Source organism: Lissotriton helveticus, chromosome 3_1, assembly GCF_964261635.1.
Source record: "Lissotriton helveticus chromosome 3_1, aLisHel1.1, whole genome shotgun sequence".
In the NCBI taxonomy this organism is placed as follows: Eukaryota; Metazoa; Chordata; class Amphibia; order Caudata; family Salamandridae; genus Lissotriton; species Lissotriton helveticus.
The window spans coordinates 823,295,711-823,313,069 of NC_136061.1; the positions used below are offsets into that span (position 1 = coordinate 823,295,711).

The following is a 17,359-nucleotide window of genomic DNA, read 5'->3' on the forward strand; positions in this document are numbered from 1 at the left end:
GGTATTGGTTAAAGGATATGTGGTGGTGGGATGGCCTGAAAAGAAGAGTCTAGTGGCAGCAGTTGATGACTTTGGGATGGTCCATGAGTAACTGACAATTGTGGAGAGTTATCTTTGTAGGAGTGAGAGATTGGTGCCTGCCACCTGAGGGTTTGAGGGACAAAAATGTGAATTTGGTGCATGAGGGTCATTTGGGGTGACTCCTTTAATCAATCAAGTGTTGGAATCAGACAGCTACCCAGTCTGTTGGAAGAAAGCAATGATTAGGCCAAACCTGAACAAACCCACCCTAGATCCCTCGGAGCCCAAGAACTATCGCCCGATAGCTGGACTACCCATAGCAGCTAAAATCTTGGAGAAGTCAGTGAATAAGGTACTGACTGAGTACCTAGACACCAACAACCTGCTGTACTCCACTAAGCATGGCTTTCGATCATACCACTCTACAGAATCTGCTCTGATTGTGGCAACTGAGGAGATCTGCAAAATAGTGGATAGAGGGGGCAGAGCAGTCCGCATACTATTGGTTCTGTCAGCAGCTTTCGACACCGTGAATCACACGGTGTTAGTACAGCGACTGCAGGAAGTGGGGATCGAGGGCTCAGCTTTGACCCTCCTCTCGTCATTTTTGGAGTGGAGGGAGAAGAGCTTGTACTGGGAGGGCATTCAGTCAGACAGCTTCCATCTTTCTTGTGGGGTTCCACGGGGATCAGCCTTATCATCAATGATGTTTAACATCTATGTCACTCCCCTGGCCAGACTTATCAGGAAGTATGGTTTCACCCTGGTATCATATGCGGATGATTCTCAGCTTATTATCTCGATAGATAAACAGCCTGAAGACACAGCTGTCAGGTTTCATGTGTGCCTTACTGAGATCATGACCTGGATGAACCATAGCTTCCTGAAAATCAATATAGATAAGACGGAGGTTATTGAGTTTGGTCAGGGGCGATCCCTGTGGAATGACTCCTGGTGGCCAGTGAGAGCCGGAGAATGACCCAGCCCTGTGCCCAAGGTCAGAAACCTCGGAGTCATCTTTGATAGCCAGCTAAACTACTCCACTCAGGTAAATAGTCTTACCTCTTCCTGCTGCTTCATTCTAATAAAAATTTTGAGAAAGATTTTTCCTTTCATTACGCAGGAACTACAAAAGACAGTGGTGGTGGCTCTCCTACTATCTAAACTTGACTATTGCAATGCTCTGCTGTTGGGGATTGACAAAACCCAAATGAGTAGGCTGCAGTCATTGCAGAATGCCACTGCGAGGCTGCTTCTAAATAAACCTAGAGGTCAATCAACCTCCGCTGGAATTAAAGCACTTCACTGGCTCCCCGTACAGCAACATATGGCATTCAAGGGGCCATGCCTGGTTCATAAAGCATGCTACGGGAGAGGAGCCAAGGACATCCAAAAAATGTTTATGCCCTATATCCCCGCCCTAAGATCCAGTAATTTGGGCCTTCTCCAAATTGACAGGATTAGGAGAGTGAGATGGGGTGGAAGAACTTTCTCAAACTGTGCAGCAAAGTTGTGGAATAAAATGCCAATAGCCATGAGATTTCAGTCAAATCGACAATCTTTTAGGAAAGATCTGAAAACCTGGCTGTTTGCCTCAATCTAGCTCTTGTAACGTAGGCTGTACCACTTCCATAAACACACCAGTGCCAAACCGACACGGCATTCGAGCACTTTATAAACACATATCCTATCCTATCCTAGCATGCTGTGAGAGAATGTGTGGGATTTTTGGGAATATAGGACTATGCCTAATGCCACCACCGGTTTTACCCCTTGTGTTGTGCCCGTGATGACGTGCTGAATAGCCGCTACCAAGATAAATCCCAAGTGGTTGAAAGGTGAAGAGTTGGAAAGCAGCAGAGCGTAGGATAACAAGGTGTAAGGGAAGATTGTGGAGTATCAGGAGAAATACAAAGCCAGTTCTGATCTTGAGCATGGGGTGGCGAGGAAAGCATGGGCTGTGGGTGATGAAATGTGGATTAAAAAACTGGAGTTTCATGCCAAGAGTGATAGTGGTTTTCTTGGACCTTTCCGTATTGTCGAAGTGAAATTCAGTGTGGTGTGAGTACATACAGGGTAATCCAGGCTGGTTGAAATGAGTGGAAGAGGTGCAGAGAAAAATGAGGAGAAGTTTGGAAATCATGGGGGTGTGACAGAATCCTAGGAACAGAAGGTGGATAACAGCCTATGGTTTGGGGGTACTGGCAGTCCCCAGAGGATGCAAAAAGCTGCTGGGTGGTTGAATGATTATCTAAGATGAACCAACCAATAAAACTCTTTGAAATCGTCAAGCAACAATCATGCAATACAACTAACTATAGTGAGTTAAATGACCTGGCCACTCCTACCTGTGACGTGCTTGCCAATTTCTTCCACGAAAATACTAGGAACCATCGAGCTAGACATCCAATCAAAGATGGCCTTCCCGCAATCTATGGTCCAAGATCCTAAATTGGGCGCTTTATTCGAAGTACATTTTGATAACCCAAGGGAAGTCACAAAAAAAACAATGCCTCTTGGCACACCTTTTTGCCAATCTCTCTACAAACTATCGTCAACACTTCTCAAGCAATCAACCCCTCCAATCATTTCTCGGACCCCTTGCCTCCTGCCCTGTTCAAGATTTTAAAAACATCTATATTACCATTATGGGCTAAAATTGTAAACGACTCCCTGAGTCAAGGTGTCATTCCGGACTGTCTTAAAATAGGACAGGTCACTCCTATACTAAAGAAAGCTGACGCCTCTCCATCTGATCTTAACTACTACCGTCCTATAACCAACATCCCCACCTCGGCGAAAATATTGGAGAAATGTGTACAAATTCAATTATGCAACCACATTGAGAACTACAACCTTTTAGACAGTCACCAATCGGGCTTCCACCGAGGACACAGCACAGAATCTGCACTCACACACACATACTAAAAATGCTTGACCGCAATGAATCATGCCTATTGATACTTCTTGATCTGTCCTCCGCCTTCAATACGGTCAAACATGACAACCTTCTGTCCCTTTTGGAAAGAAGGATGGGCCTCTCGGGCACAGTATTGCAATGGTTCTCCTCCTTCTTGAATAACTCATATCAAAGAATCAAGATGAAGAATTCACTCTCACAACCCTCCATGGTCACACTTGGTGTGCCTCAGGGATCTGCCCTTTCACCCATTCTTTTCAACCTCCTAATGGAGCCTTTGGCGAATGCACTGAAACCAGCGAACATTCTATATCACCTGTACATGACATCCAGTTGTATCTGAAAATCACCTTGCCAGATGACTTCATTGCCCTCAACACTACACTACTCTACTGAACACGCAAAGTTGGCTCACTAACAACCTGATGTTGAATACCAAAAAAACAGAATTCATTCTCATCTCACCTCCAAACTACACTCCAAAGCTAGACCTCTGGTTAAAACACCTAACCTTCTTTGACTGTGTCCCCCTCTTCATTGACTCGGCAAAATCCCTAGTAATCTCCATTGACAAACATTTGAATATGCAGTTGCACATCTCTATTGCCACCAAGGGAGCTAATCACAAGATGAGTACACTAAATAAACTCAAGCCCTAGTACTGCCAATATTAGACTATGGAAGCACCACCCTCTGTGGTCTCCCTAAATACAAGTAGGCCCCACTGAGAGCAGCACTGAATGCTGCGGCTAGACTGGTATCAGGAATCAAAAGAAACAGTCACATCTCACCAACCTTGAAAGCACTGAATTGGTTGCCTTACGAGGCAAGAATACACCTTAAAGTGGCGTGCATGATGCACGAAGCAATTCACAGCAATACACCCAGTTACTTGGCGCTAAAGCTGAAAAAGTCTGGAGGTTGCAGACAACTACGAAGTGAGAGCACTTTCTTTCTGAAACCCCAATCCCTCCATAAGAAGAGAACAGGCTGTAGAGCTTTCTCAGAGATTGCACCAAAGATCTGGAACTCCTTACCTCCACTTGTGCATGGAATCACTTCCATTACTGCATTCAAAAAAGAAGTAAAAAGACTACTAATGAACACATTTATGTCCTAAGTTTTAATTATTGGATGTCATTGAGTCATCTTTAAGATCCTATTACCATTGCCTCAGATGGATTGGTATAATCTACTGTTTGTAAGACTTATATCTCAGCCCTTTTTGCTCTATATTTGTAGACAGTCTAATGCTTAGTTGGCCTTGGGTCCGCCTGGTCATCTATACATTTTATATATCAACTTTGAATGGTTAAAAGTTATAATATGTATGTTTGATAGCACAATCTCCTAACGTTAATTAACTTTCTAGTGTACAACGTTCTGCAGAATCTCGGTCCTCTATGTTTGTTATGCATATATTTTTTATTTCTATTTTACAAATTGACAAATTTGAATGTATGTATACCACCTCAACCATTTATGTTCTTTTATTGTAAAGCACTCTGATACCCTCGTGGGTCACGTACGCGCTATATAAAACTTTATAAATAAATACTGTCAAATCCATTTGGGTTTTGCCATTCATAATTTCTCATTGTAAGGTGTAGTCAATGTATTTTTCTAATTTCTTATATTATACGATGTAATCACATTATTTTTTTTAATTTTGTGTTTGAACTAACTTGCCTGTTTATATTTTGCAAGATTATTTCTCCATATATTTGAATGCTATTGCAGTATGCTGTCATAGTGCTGCATTGGGGGTGTTCTCATTCTGGCGGATGTTTGTTGGGGGTGTAACTGTATACTTCCTTTGTTTATGGAAGTAGGATGTGTTGTGGTTTGTACTATGCAGCGGGGCAGTGATGTAATGAAAGGCCTGATGTCAACGGATTCTAGGTGGAATGCAGGTCATGGGGAGGCTGTTGAAGATTGACTGAAGAAGGACCCTGACCTGTTTCAATGCTGTACTGATTATCGACTAAAGCTACTTCCAGTACTATCCTGCCTGGATATTATTGCTTAGGGGGCAGGGCACAACATACTGCTTTCCTTGCACGGTGTCCTTCCACTGGTCGCTGCTTTTAGAAGTACATTTTTTCCTTTTACTTGCACCCTTCCCCCTCCTGCACTGTTTCTTGCCCTGCCCACCACCCTCCTGCCCTCTCACCCATTGTTGCTTGCGGCATCTGCCTCCCACATCCCGTCCATGCCCCTTGCGCCATGTCCCCTCCAATCCCACCAGTAAAAAAGCACCCAAAAGTCAAGCCGACAGGCTTCAAGAAACTAAAAAATGCAGATGATGCAGTGCTCCCTGCTCTGCTTGGCCTTTTTGGTGCTGTCTTCATGCGGGCCCAAGACAGAGAATTTCGGCTCAGCTTTTTTTCCTTTAATGCCTTTTATGTACTTGTGAGTTTCAAACATAGAAGCCATGGCATGGTTCTTATCTCTTTTAACCACTTCAGACCACTTAGAAAGATTCCGGACCATGCACCCGTTTATAGATGGCGGTTATCCTTTATTATTTTTATTTTTATTAATTTATGTTTTGTCCAGCACCCTTAGCCTTTGACTTACATTTCCTGCCCTTATTAAAAAAGACTGATGCATACAAGTGTATTTTAATTTCTTGCTGGTTTTCATTTGATGACAAGTTGTTATATTGTCTTTTTTTACGAAAAACTTAGGGGCATATTATCAAGGGCCTTAATTCATGTGTTAGCGACCTTTTCCGGTTGCTAATGCATGAATTAATTATCGCCCTATTATCAATGCGTCGCTAACTCCGGTTAGCAACACATTTCATGCATTATTCATCGCCCCCACGCTGGGGGCGATGAATAACACTAATGAGATGCAGGGTAGGCGTTCCCACGTCCAACCACATATAAAATGTGGTTGGAGGTGGGATTGCCTTATTCACAAGGCAGGCCTTAGGAGAAGGAGACCTGCGATAAAAGTGTCTATCGCAGGTCTCCCAACGCCTGCTTTTAGTACGTGTTAGGCATTGCTAACATGAGGGGGTGGATCATAAAGCTGAATCCACCCCCCATATTATCAAGGCACACATTAGCGCGTGAAAACAGCGCTTGTTTTCACGAGCTAAAGCGACCTATCGACGATTTCACATCGCCTGCTGGCTTTAGCGTTGAGAATACAGGCGATGTGAAATCGGCGATAGAATTTTCCACGTTATCAACGCTGTGCGATATTTTTTGCACAGCGTTGATAATATGCCCCTTATTTCTTTGTTTTTCGTGGTGAAGGCAGATAATAATCCCATTCTACAAAAATGGATCACTGCTTCTCGTGATCAGTGCCGGATAGGTCATAGCACGTTTTCCAACTTTCAGCCAAGCTGCGCAGCAGCCGCAATACTGTACAAAATGCCTAAAAGACATTGACATAGCCAATATTCATCACATAGGCGAGAGGTGTGGTGCTGCGGCCAGGGCGACTGACTCTGGAATCTGGGGATCAAGGCTCGATCCCCGGGGCTGGCGGCAGATTAGACCAGCACTATGTGACTTTGGGCAATGGATCACTGACATAATATAGAATGCCAAATTATCAACCTACCAAAATATCGAGGTAAAAATATAGAATACCAAAATATCAACCTCCTATCTCCAAACAGGTAAGTACAAAAATATACAATCAAAAATATCAATGTAAAAAATATAGTTATTCAAAATATCGAATTTTTTAAAATGCTTTAAATTAATTAAAAAGTAATGAAATAATACATATAATTAACTTAAACATACTTAAAATACTTAAATAACCTTTAAATTAATAAATAATTAATTTAAGTAAAAAAATAAATAATACAAATTGATTTGTTAATACACATATAAATATAGACGCAATATTAATAAAAAAGGTACAATAATTTTACTGTAGGATAGCGGAAAGGGTAAAATTTACTATAACCACTCCAGTGAGTGCAACAGTAGGGAAAGCGTTGGATAGCGTAGGGGTAAAAATTACTATTCCCACTCCAGAGAGTGCAACAGTAGGGAAAGCGTTGGATAGCGTAGGGATAAAAATTACTATTCCCACTCCAGAGAGTGCAACAGTAGGGAAAACGTTGGATCGCGGCAGGGTAAAATTTACTATTCCCACTCCAAAGAGTGCAACAGTAGGGAAAGCGTTGGATAGCGTAGGGGTAAAAATTACTATTCCCACTCCAGAGAATGCAACAGTAGAGAAAGCGTTGGATAGCGTAGGGGTAAAAATTACTGTTCCCACTCCAGTGAGTGCAACAGTAGGGAAAGCGTTGGATAGCGTAGGGGTAAAAATTACTATTCCCACTCCAGAGAGTGCAACCGTAAGGAAAGCATTGGATAGCGGAAGAGTTAAAACTACTATTCCCACTCCAAAGAGTGCAACAGTATGGAAAGCATTGGATAGCGTAGGGGTAAAATTACTATTCCCAATCCAGAAAGTGCAACAGTAGGGAAAGCGTTGGATAGCGGGAGAGTTAAAATTAATATTCCCACTCCAAATAGTGCAACAGTAGGGAAAGTGTTGGATAGCGTAGGGGTAAAAATCACTATTCCCACTCCAACGAGTGCAACAGTAGGTAAAGCGTTGGATAGCGGCAGGGTAAAATTTACTATTCCCAATCCAGAAAGTGCAACAGTAGGGAAAGCGTTGGATAGCGGGAGAGTTAAAATTACTATTCCCACTCCAAAGAGTGCAACTGTAGGGAAAGCGTTGGATAGCGTAGGGGTAAAAATTACTATTCCCACTCCAGTGAGTGCAACAGTAGGGAAAACGTTGAATAGCGTAGGGGTAAAAATTACTATTCCCACTCCAAAGAGTGCAACAGTATGGAAAGCATTGGATAGCGTATGGGTAAAAATTACTATTCCCAATCCAGAAAAAAAAACAGTAGGGAAAGCGCTGGATAGCGGGAGAGTTAAAATTACTATTCCCACTCCAAATAGTGCAACAGTAGGGAAAGTGTTGGATAGCGTATGGGTAAAAATTACTATTCCCATTCCAACGAGTGCAACAGTAGGGAAAGCGCTGGATAGCGGCGGGTAAAATTTACTATTCCAACTCCAAAGAGTGCAACAGTAGGGAAAGCGTTGGATAGCGGGAGGGTTAAAATTACTATTCCCACTCCAGAGAGTGAAACAGTATGGAAAGCATTTGATAGCGTATGGGTAGAAATTACTATTCCCAATCCAGAATGTGCAACAGTAGGGAAAGCGTTGGATAGCGGGAGAGTTAAAATTACTATTCCCACTCCAAAGAGTGCAACAGTAGGGAAAGTGTTGGATAGCGTATGGGTAAAAATTACAATTCCCACTCCAACGAGTGCAACAGTAGGGAAAGCGCTGGATAGCGGCAGGGTAAAATTTACTATTCCCACTCCAAAGAGTGCAACAGTAGGGAATGCGTTGGATAGCGGGAGGGTTAAAATTACTATTCCCACTCCAGAGAGTGCAACAGTAGGGAAAGTGTTGGATAGCGTATGGGTAAAAATGACTATTCCCACTCCAACGAGTGCAACAGTAGGGAAAGCGTTGGATAGTGGCAGGCTAAAATTTACTATTCCCACTCCAAAGAGTGCAACCGTAGGGAAAGCGTTGGATAGAGTAGGGGTAAAAATTACTATTCCCACTCCAGAGAATGCAAGAGTAGGGAAAGCGTTGGATAGCGTAGGGGTACAAATTACTATTCTCACTCCAGTGAGTGCAACAGTAGGGAAAGCGTTGGATAGCGTAGGGGTAAAAATTACTATTCCCACTCCAGAGAGTGCAACAGTAGGGAAAGCGTTGGATAGCGGGAGGGTTAAAATTACTGTTCCCACTCCAGAGAGTGAAACAGTAGGGAAAGTGTTGAATAGCGTAGGGGTAAAAATTACTATTCCCACTCCAAAGAGTGCAACAGTAGGGAAAGCATTGGAGAGCGTAGGGGTAAAAATAACTATTCCCACTCCAAAGAGTGCAACAGTAGGGAAAACGTTGGATAGCGTAGGGGTAAAAATTACTATTCCCACTCCAGAGAGTGCAACAGTAGGGAAAGTAAATACTTCATATATAAATAAAAATAAATTAAATATTAATACCAAATACAAATTAATTAACAATTTTATATAATATAATAATTAATAAATTAAAAATACACAAAATAAATTATTACAAATTACCTATTAATACAAATTATTTACCAATTACCAATTAATTAATTAACAATTAAACAAATATTAAAAATTAAAACTAAACAAAACCAATAAATAAATAATATTTAATTACTTACAAGTAAATTACTTCCCACCCTATTCCCCTATAAACCCACAACCCACTACAGAAAATACATTAATAAAATGTACATAATTATCAATTAATCAATTAATTAACACTATTTACCAATTATATTTTAATTAATTACCAATTAAAAAATTTAATATCAAAATAAATAAAAATTCAAAATTCAAAATGAATACCAATAAATACATTTAAAAATTTAAATAATTATATTTAAATTACTTCCGACCCTATTCCCCTGTAAACCCACAACCCGCTACAGAAAATACATTAATAAAGTTAACATAATTAACATAATTATTAATTAATCAATTAATTAAAATAATTACCAATTACATTTTAATTAATTACCAATTAATTATTAATTGACAATTATTTCAAAATAAATACCAAAAAATACATTAACATATTTAATTAATTATAATTAAATTACTTCCCACCCTATTCCCCTATAAACCCACAACCCGCTACAGAAAATACATTAATAAAATTAACATAATTATAAATTAATCAATTAATTAAAATAATTACCAATTATATTTTAATTAATTACCAATTAATTATTCATTAACAATGAATTCAAAATAAATACCAATAAATAAATTAACATATTTAAATAATTATAATTAAATTACTTCCCACCCTATTCCCCTATAAACCCACAACCCGCGACAGAATTATATTACGCAAAAATTAAATACCATAAAATTAATTGATTAAAATAAATTATACAATAAATATACACTTTTCACACATATACTAACAATAAAAAAAACTTTAAAAAATTAATATTAACTTACCTCAAATTCGATATTTTTGTTGTCTATATTCTGTCATTCTATATTTTTGTTGTCTATATTCTGTCCATTCGATATTATGTCCATTCTATATTTTTTGACTCGATATTAATGCTATCCTATTCGATATTTTTGTAGTCTATATTCTGTCCAGTCGATATTGTGCCCATTCTATATTTTTTAATTGATATTAATGCATATCGATATTAAAAACTCGATATTTTGACTCTATACCGTGATGATTATTATTATTGGCTTTGCCAATGCTTGTTAACTTTAATGCAGGAACAGTTAGACAAAAATGCAGGGAATTTGTTCATTTTTTGCACTTATAATTTTAATTGAAGGCTGTACTATAAAAAATAATAGCATGGAACCTTATAAATCCAGTAACCGGCATCCTGGTAAACCTGGTAAAACCAGATGGACTCGTCCCTGTTAACATTTTGCAAACAAAAACATTCATGCTGAGAAAACATTGAATAATTAAACAAAAATGTGCCTTGTGGGTTCGATAAGCAATTTTGTATTAAATCTTCCCGAAAATAAATCGTGCCTTGGTCAGATTCGGTGGCTTATCCTCTTCGCCTGTGCACGGTGGGTATGGCGCCTGCAGCAGAGATGGGTGTAACTTTCAAATCACAGGTTCTTCTCCGAGTTATTTGTGGCTCAGTCTTCAGAGGGAGAGCACCTCGAAGGCGGGTTACGTTGTTGATCCTCGTCATTCAAGCGCTGAAAGACACCTCGGTTCCGTGTGTGCGCTTTATAAGCGGCCACAGATGCTCCTGTTTCTCCAGGATTGTGCCTTGCTCAGACTGCCGGAGTTCTGCGAGTTCAAGAGTTCCACTGTTACCAAGTTACCATGGCTGTTTACAAATGTAAACCTTCCACATTTGAACACTCATTTGTTTTCAAAAGTGAAGCTCTTGCAATGCTCTTGTGTCTAGCAGAGAAAAAGGGGAGGATATGATGGCGCCCGTGAATTTGTTGCAACCCCCCGTGGTGCCCACCCACTCTCCCCCGCTGGGGCCATTCCCTAGGTACATCTGGATACACCAGGACACGCCACAGGACAGCTTGGACAAGGCCTGCCACGAGATCTGGAAACGGGTTCAGGACCTGCCGGATGGACTTAGGCCCAAGGCGCCAGGGGAGGCCTTGGAGCGCCAATCAGCGTCCGCGTTCGCTGTCCTAGAAAATGCAAGTGCGGCAGGGGGCGGCAGCGGGAGTCACTTCCCCGAGGAGTAAGTCACCATTGTTATGAAAATAGTTCAGGGTCACCTTTCTGCGTGGGTGAGCAGAGTGCCCCCTGCTGAGGTCTGTGTGTCACCTGCGTGTCTCGTGTTTGCATCTTTGATGCGGAAAAGCTCAGACCCTCATTCTTCTGTGTGTACTACTGTTTTAGGGCATAATAGAAGCTTATTATTCAAGCACCAGGAGATTATCTCATGTTTCACTATCATTTTCAAAAAGCTTGCGTGATGTTTTCTGCTGCTGAATCAGATTATAAAACAAGTTACACAAAATTGTGATGACAAGTCTACCAAATGTTTTATTACATTCCTATAGAATATACATTCCGGATATTATTACAAGCTACATAAAATCCATATGACACATTTGTAAACATTACGATACATGGTAAGGTTTATAGAATGCATTATGGAATGAGCACTGGCATAGCCAGTAAGTCTTGCCAATCTTTTGACTTTATTATATCTTGTTGCAAATGCTTAAGTGAATCAGCAACCTTTTAAAACAAAGTTGTAGCCTATGCTGAACAACATTGCAACAGCAAACAAAAAAAAGATTGAAAAGAATGAAACTGGCTGTGCGTGATGACGTATATGCGCACATGGGTAACCATTTATGTATGCATCATGATACGGCAGTAGCCAGGTACTTTTTAGGCACAGGCACATACATCCCCACTCATGCACACGAATGCGTCATGATGCTGCTGCAGCCATTTTTTTTTACTTGAAATTTACTGTTCCAAGATGGCAGATTTCCATCTTGGAGTGGTAAGCAAATAATAACTTGTGTGAAAGTGCATTATCTAGGAATAAGTGACCCAGTTGCAAATTTCAGCAAGCAGATTCAGATTCTTTATTTCCTGCATAGTTATTTAAAACCATTGCAATATGTTACATAAAATGCTAAAATAAGTTAACAGATCCATCAATGTGTATGTTTAGTTAAAACATAATTTAAAACCCCTTATTGGGAACTTCTTTACCGGTAGAAAGTCCGAGTTAATTGTAGGCGTTATGCGAGTGAATTGTAGGCGTTATGTAGGACTTTGAGTGTCTTCTGCTATGAATTACGGATACGTGTTTTAGTCCCGCCATGGAATTCTTTGCAGATCCTCATAATTGTTTTGGTCCAGTTGTCTTCGTTTGTTGTGAGGGTTGACCCTTTTCTTCAAGCAGTATCTTAATTTTTTTTGACTGGTTAGCAACGTATCCTTTTTAGCATTATGCGGCCCGGTCCTTATTCAGTTTCTGCTAGCTTGGGCATTCTTTGTTCGGCCAGCATAAGGAATTTAACTAATCTGCAATTTAATTGTGTATTTCCTGGATTAAAGCATGCTAACACCGTTTGTCTCCTGGTCCTGATGCCTTCCTGTCTGAAGGGTTCTTTGAGAAGCTGATTACGTGCTTGATGCAGGTCCTTGCATAAGCAGATTAAGTGTAGTATGTCGCCTCGTTTGGTGTTACACAACCTGCACGACTCATTTAATTTCATTTCATGAAGCTTTATTCGGTACATGTTAAACAAATGACCATAAAAGCATACAGGCAAAAGAAAACATTTACATACAGATAAAATGCAAACAGGATTAAAACATCATACTTTTCCGATGATAAATAGATTTGCATATAAAAGTAGCGGTAAAAACACATATATCAGAAGAGTTTACATTAAAAATCAGTTTCATAGCCGCGTCAACACTGCGAACTCCATACTTAATGAACAATGGTTTCAGGTAAACCAATCTAAGATGCAAGAATAAAGGGCAGATTAGCATAAAGTGCAGTGTGCTTTGCTTGGTATGACCGTCACATGGGCAGGGGCCTACAGGATGCTTTTTAGGATGGGGAAAGGCCACCAAGACGTGGGCCATGCCAAATCTCAATCTCGTAAGAAAGAACCTATGGGCCGGCCTGGTTACCTGTCTCAGGTACAACTGCGGACCTTCACATTCATTGTACATATTATACAGATTTATGGTAGACAGGGGAACATTATTAGCTTGACGCTTTTCTACTTGATGTGCTAAAAATTTATTTTTCAGCACAAGTTTTGGTATATCACCGGCACCAAACGGGTTCTCAATTATATCCAGTCCAAAAATATCTAGAAAAGCATCTACGGTGTATTTTAACCATGGGATCTTTTTATAGTTAGCCAAGCCAAGACAATCCTGAATGACATGTTGATTAAAAAGTGTCTCTTCCTTATGCCAGATAGCACACCAAATCATTAGGGGCCTTAATGTGACCAGATCAGACAAATAGTCAACCCCCAGTTACCTGTGGATCAGATCAGTTGTGGCAGAGGCGGGTAGGCAGAGAAGTTTTTTCAGGAAAATATTCTCTTCCGTTTGTAAACTGCCTACATTTGAATATCCCCATACCCCTGCCCCATATAATGCAATCGAGACACTTCTTGCATTATAAATCTGCATCATGTCAATAATACGCCTATCACCTATTTTAGAGGCAAATTTCAATATTCCATAGGCACTTCTAGACATCTTGGACCTCACACTAGCAAGTTCGTTAGACCAGCTTCCATCACTAGAGAAAGTCATACCCAAGTAACTGAATTTATCAACTTGCTGCACTTTAACCCCTTCTATATAAAAATTATGTTTTTTATTTGACCTTGCACCGCAGATCAAGGTATAGGTTTTGCTTTTATTAATAACTAGTTTCCGTTCATCAATAAAAGTGGAAAATCGATCCATCAGGCGTTGATGGGGTCTGATACAGAAGCACAGCATCATCTGCATAAAGCAGTACTGGTACTCCAGACCCGTTTACCAGAGGGGCATCAGCTTTAACATTTTTTAGGATTTTATCAACAGCATTGATGAAAAGAGTAAAAAGCAAGGGGGCAAGAACACAACCTTGCCTTATTCCTCGTCCAACTTTAAAATTAGTGGTGCATTCCTCGTTGGCCCCAAAACGCACGCAGGCTTGCATTTTTCCATATAAACGAGCCAGAGAGAATATAATTCCTTCTGGTGCACCAAGTTCTAACAGGACTGGCCATAGTAATGAGTGGTCAACAAGATCAAATGCACTGCTCAAATCGGCGAAGCAGAGATACAGAGTGCTTCGCTTGGCCTTGGTATATTTGCCGATTAATAATTCAAGATTTAAGCATTGATCCGTTGTGCCACGTCCCTTTCTAAAACCGTACTGGGAGGTAGCCAGTATACCCTCTTCATTTGCCCACTCTTCCAGTCTAATGAGCAGCACTCTGCTCATAATTTTCACAGACGAGTCGAGTAAGCTAATAGGGCGATAGTTACATGCTTCTGACTTCTCACCCTTCTTATAGATTGGTACAATAATGGAGCCACCCCAAGTTGGCGGGATCAAGGTTGTTACTGCAGCATTAAGGACCAAGGTAAGTATGGGGTCCCATAGTAGCGGAAGAGTCTTATATACGTCAATGGGTACCCCATCCGGTCCCTGGGCCTTACCCCCCTTACTAATTTTAATACTACTTTCCACCTCGGCTAAAGTAATATTGAAAGGGACTGCGGGCCAGGACATGGGATTTTGATTCTTTGGGCCATCTGCCTTAAATATATTAGAGAAATGGGAAACCCACGCCTCACTGCTAACATTTGCGGCAAGGTGGGGGGCCCTATCATCCCTAAAAAAGGGTGAATTAATCGTGGCCCAAAACAGACAGGAATCAGAGGTATCTGCAGCCTGCGCAAGATTATCCCAGGCTTCCTGCTGCAACTCCTTCTTCCTGGTAGAGACGGCCAATTTATATTCGTGTCTCAAAGATGTTACTCTTTCTTTGTCCCTAGGTCTGAGAGCTAAGGCCTGTTTCAATTTGGAGTGGAGAGTTGTGCATGCATGATCGAACCACCCCTTATTTCTATCGATTTTCACTTTACTTGTCCTGGTAAATATGGTGTCCACAGTCTTGTTAATGTTAATAAAATATGCTACTAAAAACTCAGAGTCATTCCCTGGTGTAAGGATACTGTTGATATCAGCCATGGATTTTGTTATTATTTGGCTCAATACCTTTTCAGATTTTTCCCCATTCCACCTCAACCTAGTCCCGTTTAATCTATGTGGTTCAATATTACCAATACTTTTAGAGATCTGTTGGGTTCTAGGTTTCCAGATCTCATTCCACATGATGATACGGTTGTGGTCACTAATGGGAGATTCATCAATGACCGGGGTCTGACAAAAAGGCACAATACCTGAAGAGACCATAACATGGTCAATTTGAGAACTACTATTCCTGCCTGTAAAGGTTGGAAATAATTGACCCTCAGAATCTGTCGCAGGTTGCAGGACTTCTAAATCAAAATTTGACAACAGGTTATTTATTGCCTCACCATACTTATTGTGCGGGAAATGTGGTGTGTTATCGCCCCTATTGTTGTGTATCCCACACACCCTGGAAGTTGACATAGAACAAAGAGTAGAATTAAAATCACCTAACCAAATAAAATCTAAAACAGTTTTAGCCTGTGATGCGAGCTTCAATAGAGCACCTTCCAATTCATCTATAGCTTTATGTCTAGTATTGTCAAAACAATTATTATAAAAATTAATAAGAAGCACCTCTTTACCTTTCTTCTCACTTAACCATAAGATTTGTGAGTGAGACCCGACAGTAAGATGCTTGACAACAGTCACCATTAGATTCAGAGACAATAAAATGAGCAAGCCACCTTTTGCTCTACCAAAACGTGCCTTGGTTGCTTCTAGATGATAGCTTACAAACCCTTCAGGGCTTGGTTTAACCGAGCACCAAGTTTCTTGAAAGCATAATATATCATAAGACCTTAACACGTCTGTCCACCCCAACATTTTTTCCTTGGAGGCCCAGCCAGCAATGTTCCAACTAATAATAGAGGTCCCCCTGGTGTTACAGCAGTAGGACAGCTCTTGTACATATAAACAATTGTCATTATCTATAATCGCTGTATAATCTAGATCAGCACTAATTGTTTCCACAGAGGTGGGGGCTTGATCAATAACAGACCTCCCATCAATGAAAGCATTCTGGTCCCCTACAATAGTAAAACATGCATCACCCGTCTCAGTTCTCTCTGGTTCTGGACTATCAGCACCCAATTCATTTTCTGGGCTAATAGAAGACATAAACATAGGAGGCTCGGAGTCCAGTAAATGTCAATCGTTTGTATCCAAAGAGCTCAAAACTTGGTACCTGTTTTGTACTGGGACCTTGTAAAAGGAAGGCTGAGTAAGTGTTAAGATAGAAGGGGGTGGTCTGTCTCTTCCAATGCCATGCAGTGTTTTAATGAGGTGGCTGTAAAAATACCAAAGGGGGCGGACACATATACTATTCACGTCGTAAATCATAGAAGCCGCTCTAAGCAGAAAAGTGGCGACATGCTGAGGGTGTTTAAAATTAATGATGACACAGTCACCCCTACAGGATTTACTAGAGTTACCAATCCAATTTACCCTTCTTGTGGTGAGTATTTGATCTGAGAAGGCAATTTGGAAACCACATTTATTGTGCAGCCAGGAAACTGTTTTGTTTTTAAGTGATTCATGAGTTTCTGGCTGGGGTTTACTCAGATTAAAGTCAGGAGGGGGTACATTGGTTAAAACTACTACATACGGTGCACAGTCGGGTGGGAGGTTGATGAAACTGCTTTTTTTGCCCGAAATAGCCCCTGTTTTGCAATCAGGTATAGGTGACTCAATATCCTTCCGTAATAAGGGCATAGGGACAGACACATCTTCTTTGATTGTATTAACCCTCCCATCCAATGTCTTTTGTACATTCGTACTGGCTTCCGATTCCTTAAAGATACCCCTACTATTTTCACACTTATCACACTTGTCATTTTGTGCACCTAAAAGGCCTCCCAGTCTCACCACCTCTGCCGACAGCTGGTCAAGTTTGACTAAAAGGGGTTGAATGATCTTCTCGTGCTTGGCCTCTAGAAGACTGGTTAGAAGTTCGTGTTGCTCTAAGCTCCGTGTAGCTGCCTCCTTGTTAACATTAGCACCCACATCAGAATTGGAATGTTTAGGTGCAGCTTCATTTTTCCTCTTACCATGGTTCCCCCCTATTTTAGGTTGTGTTTTCCT

At 40.6% G+C, this 17,359-nt stretch overlaps 1 protein-coding gene across 1 annotated transcript in view; it reads left to right on the plus strand.

Moving 5' to 3' along the window:
- The first annotated feature begins 10,951 nt into the window (after positions 1 to 10,951).
- C3_1H1orf94 (chromosome 3_1 C1orf94 homolog) overlaps positions 10,952 to 17,359 on the plus strand; it is a 623,539-nt gene continuing 617,131 nt past the window's right edge. The window contains exon 1 of the mRNA XM_078683767.1: positions 10,952 to 11,266. Within this exon, the coding sequence (XP_078539893.1) occupies positions 10,992 to 11,266 (275 nt within the window). The 5' untranslated portion in view covers positions 10,952 to 10,991. The remainder of the gene's footprint in view (positions 11,267 to 17,359) is intronic.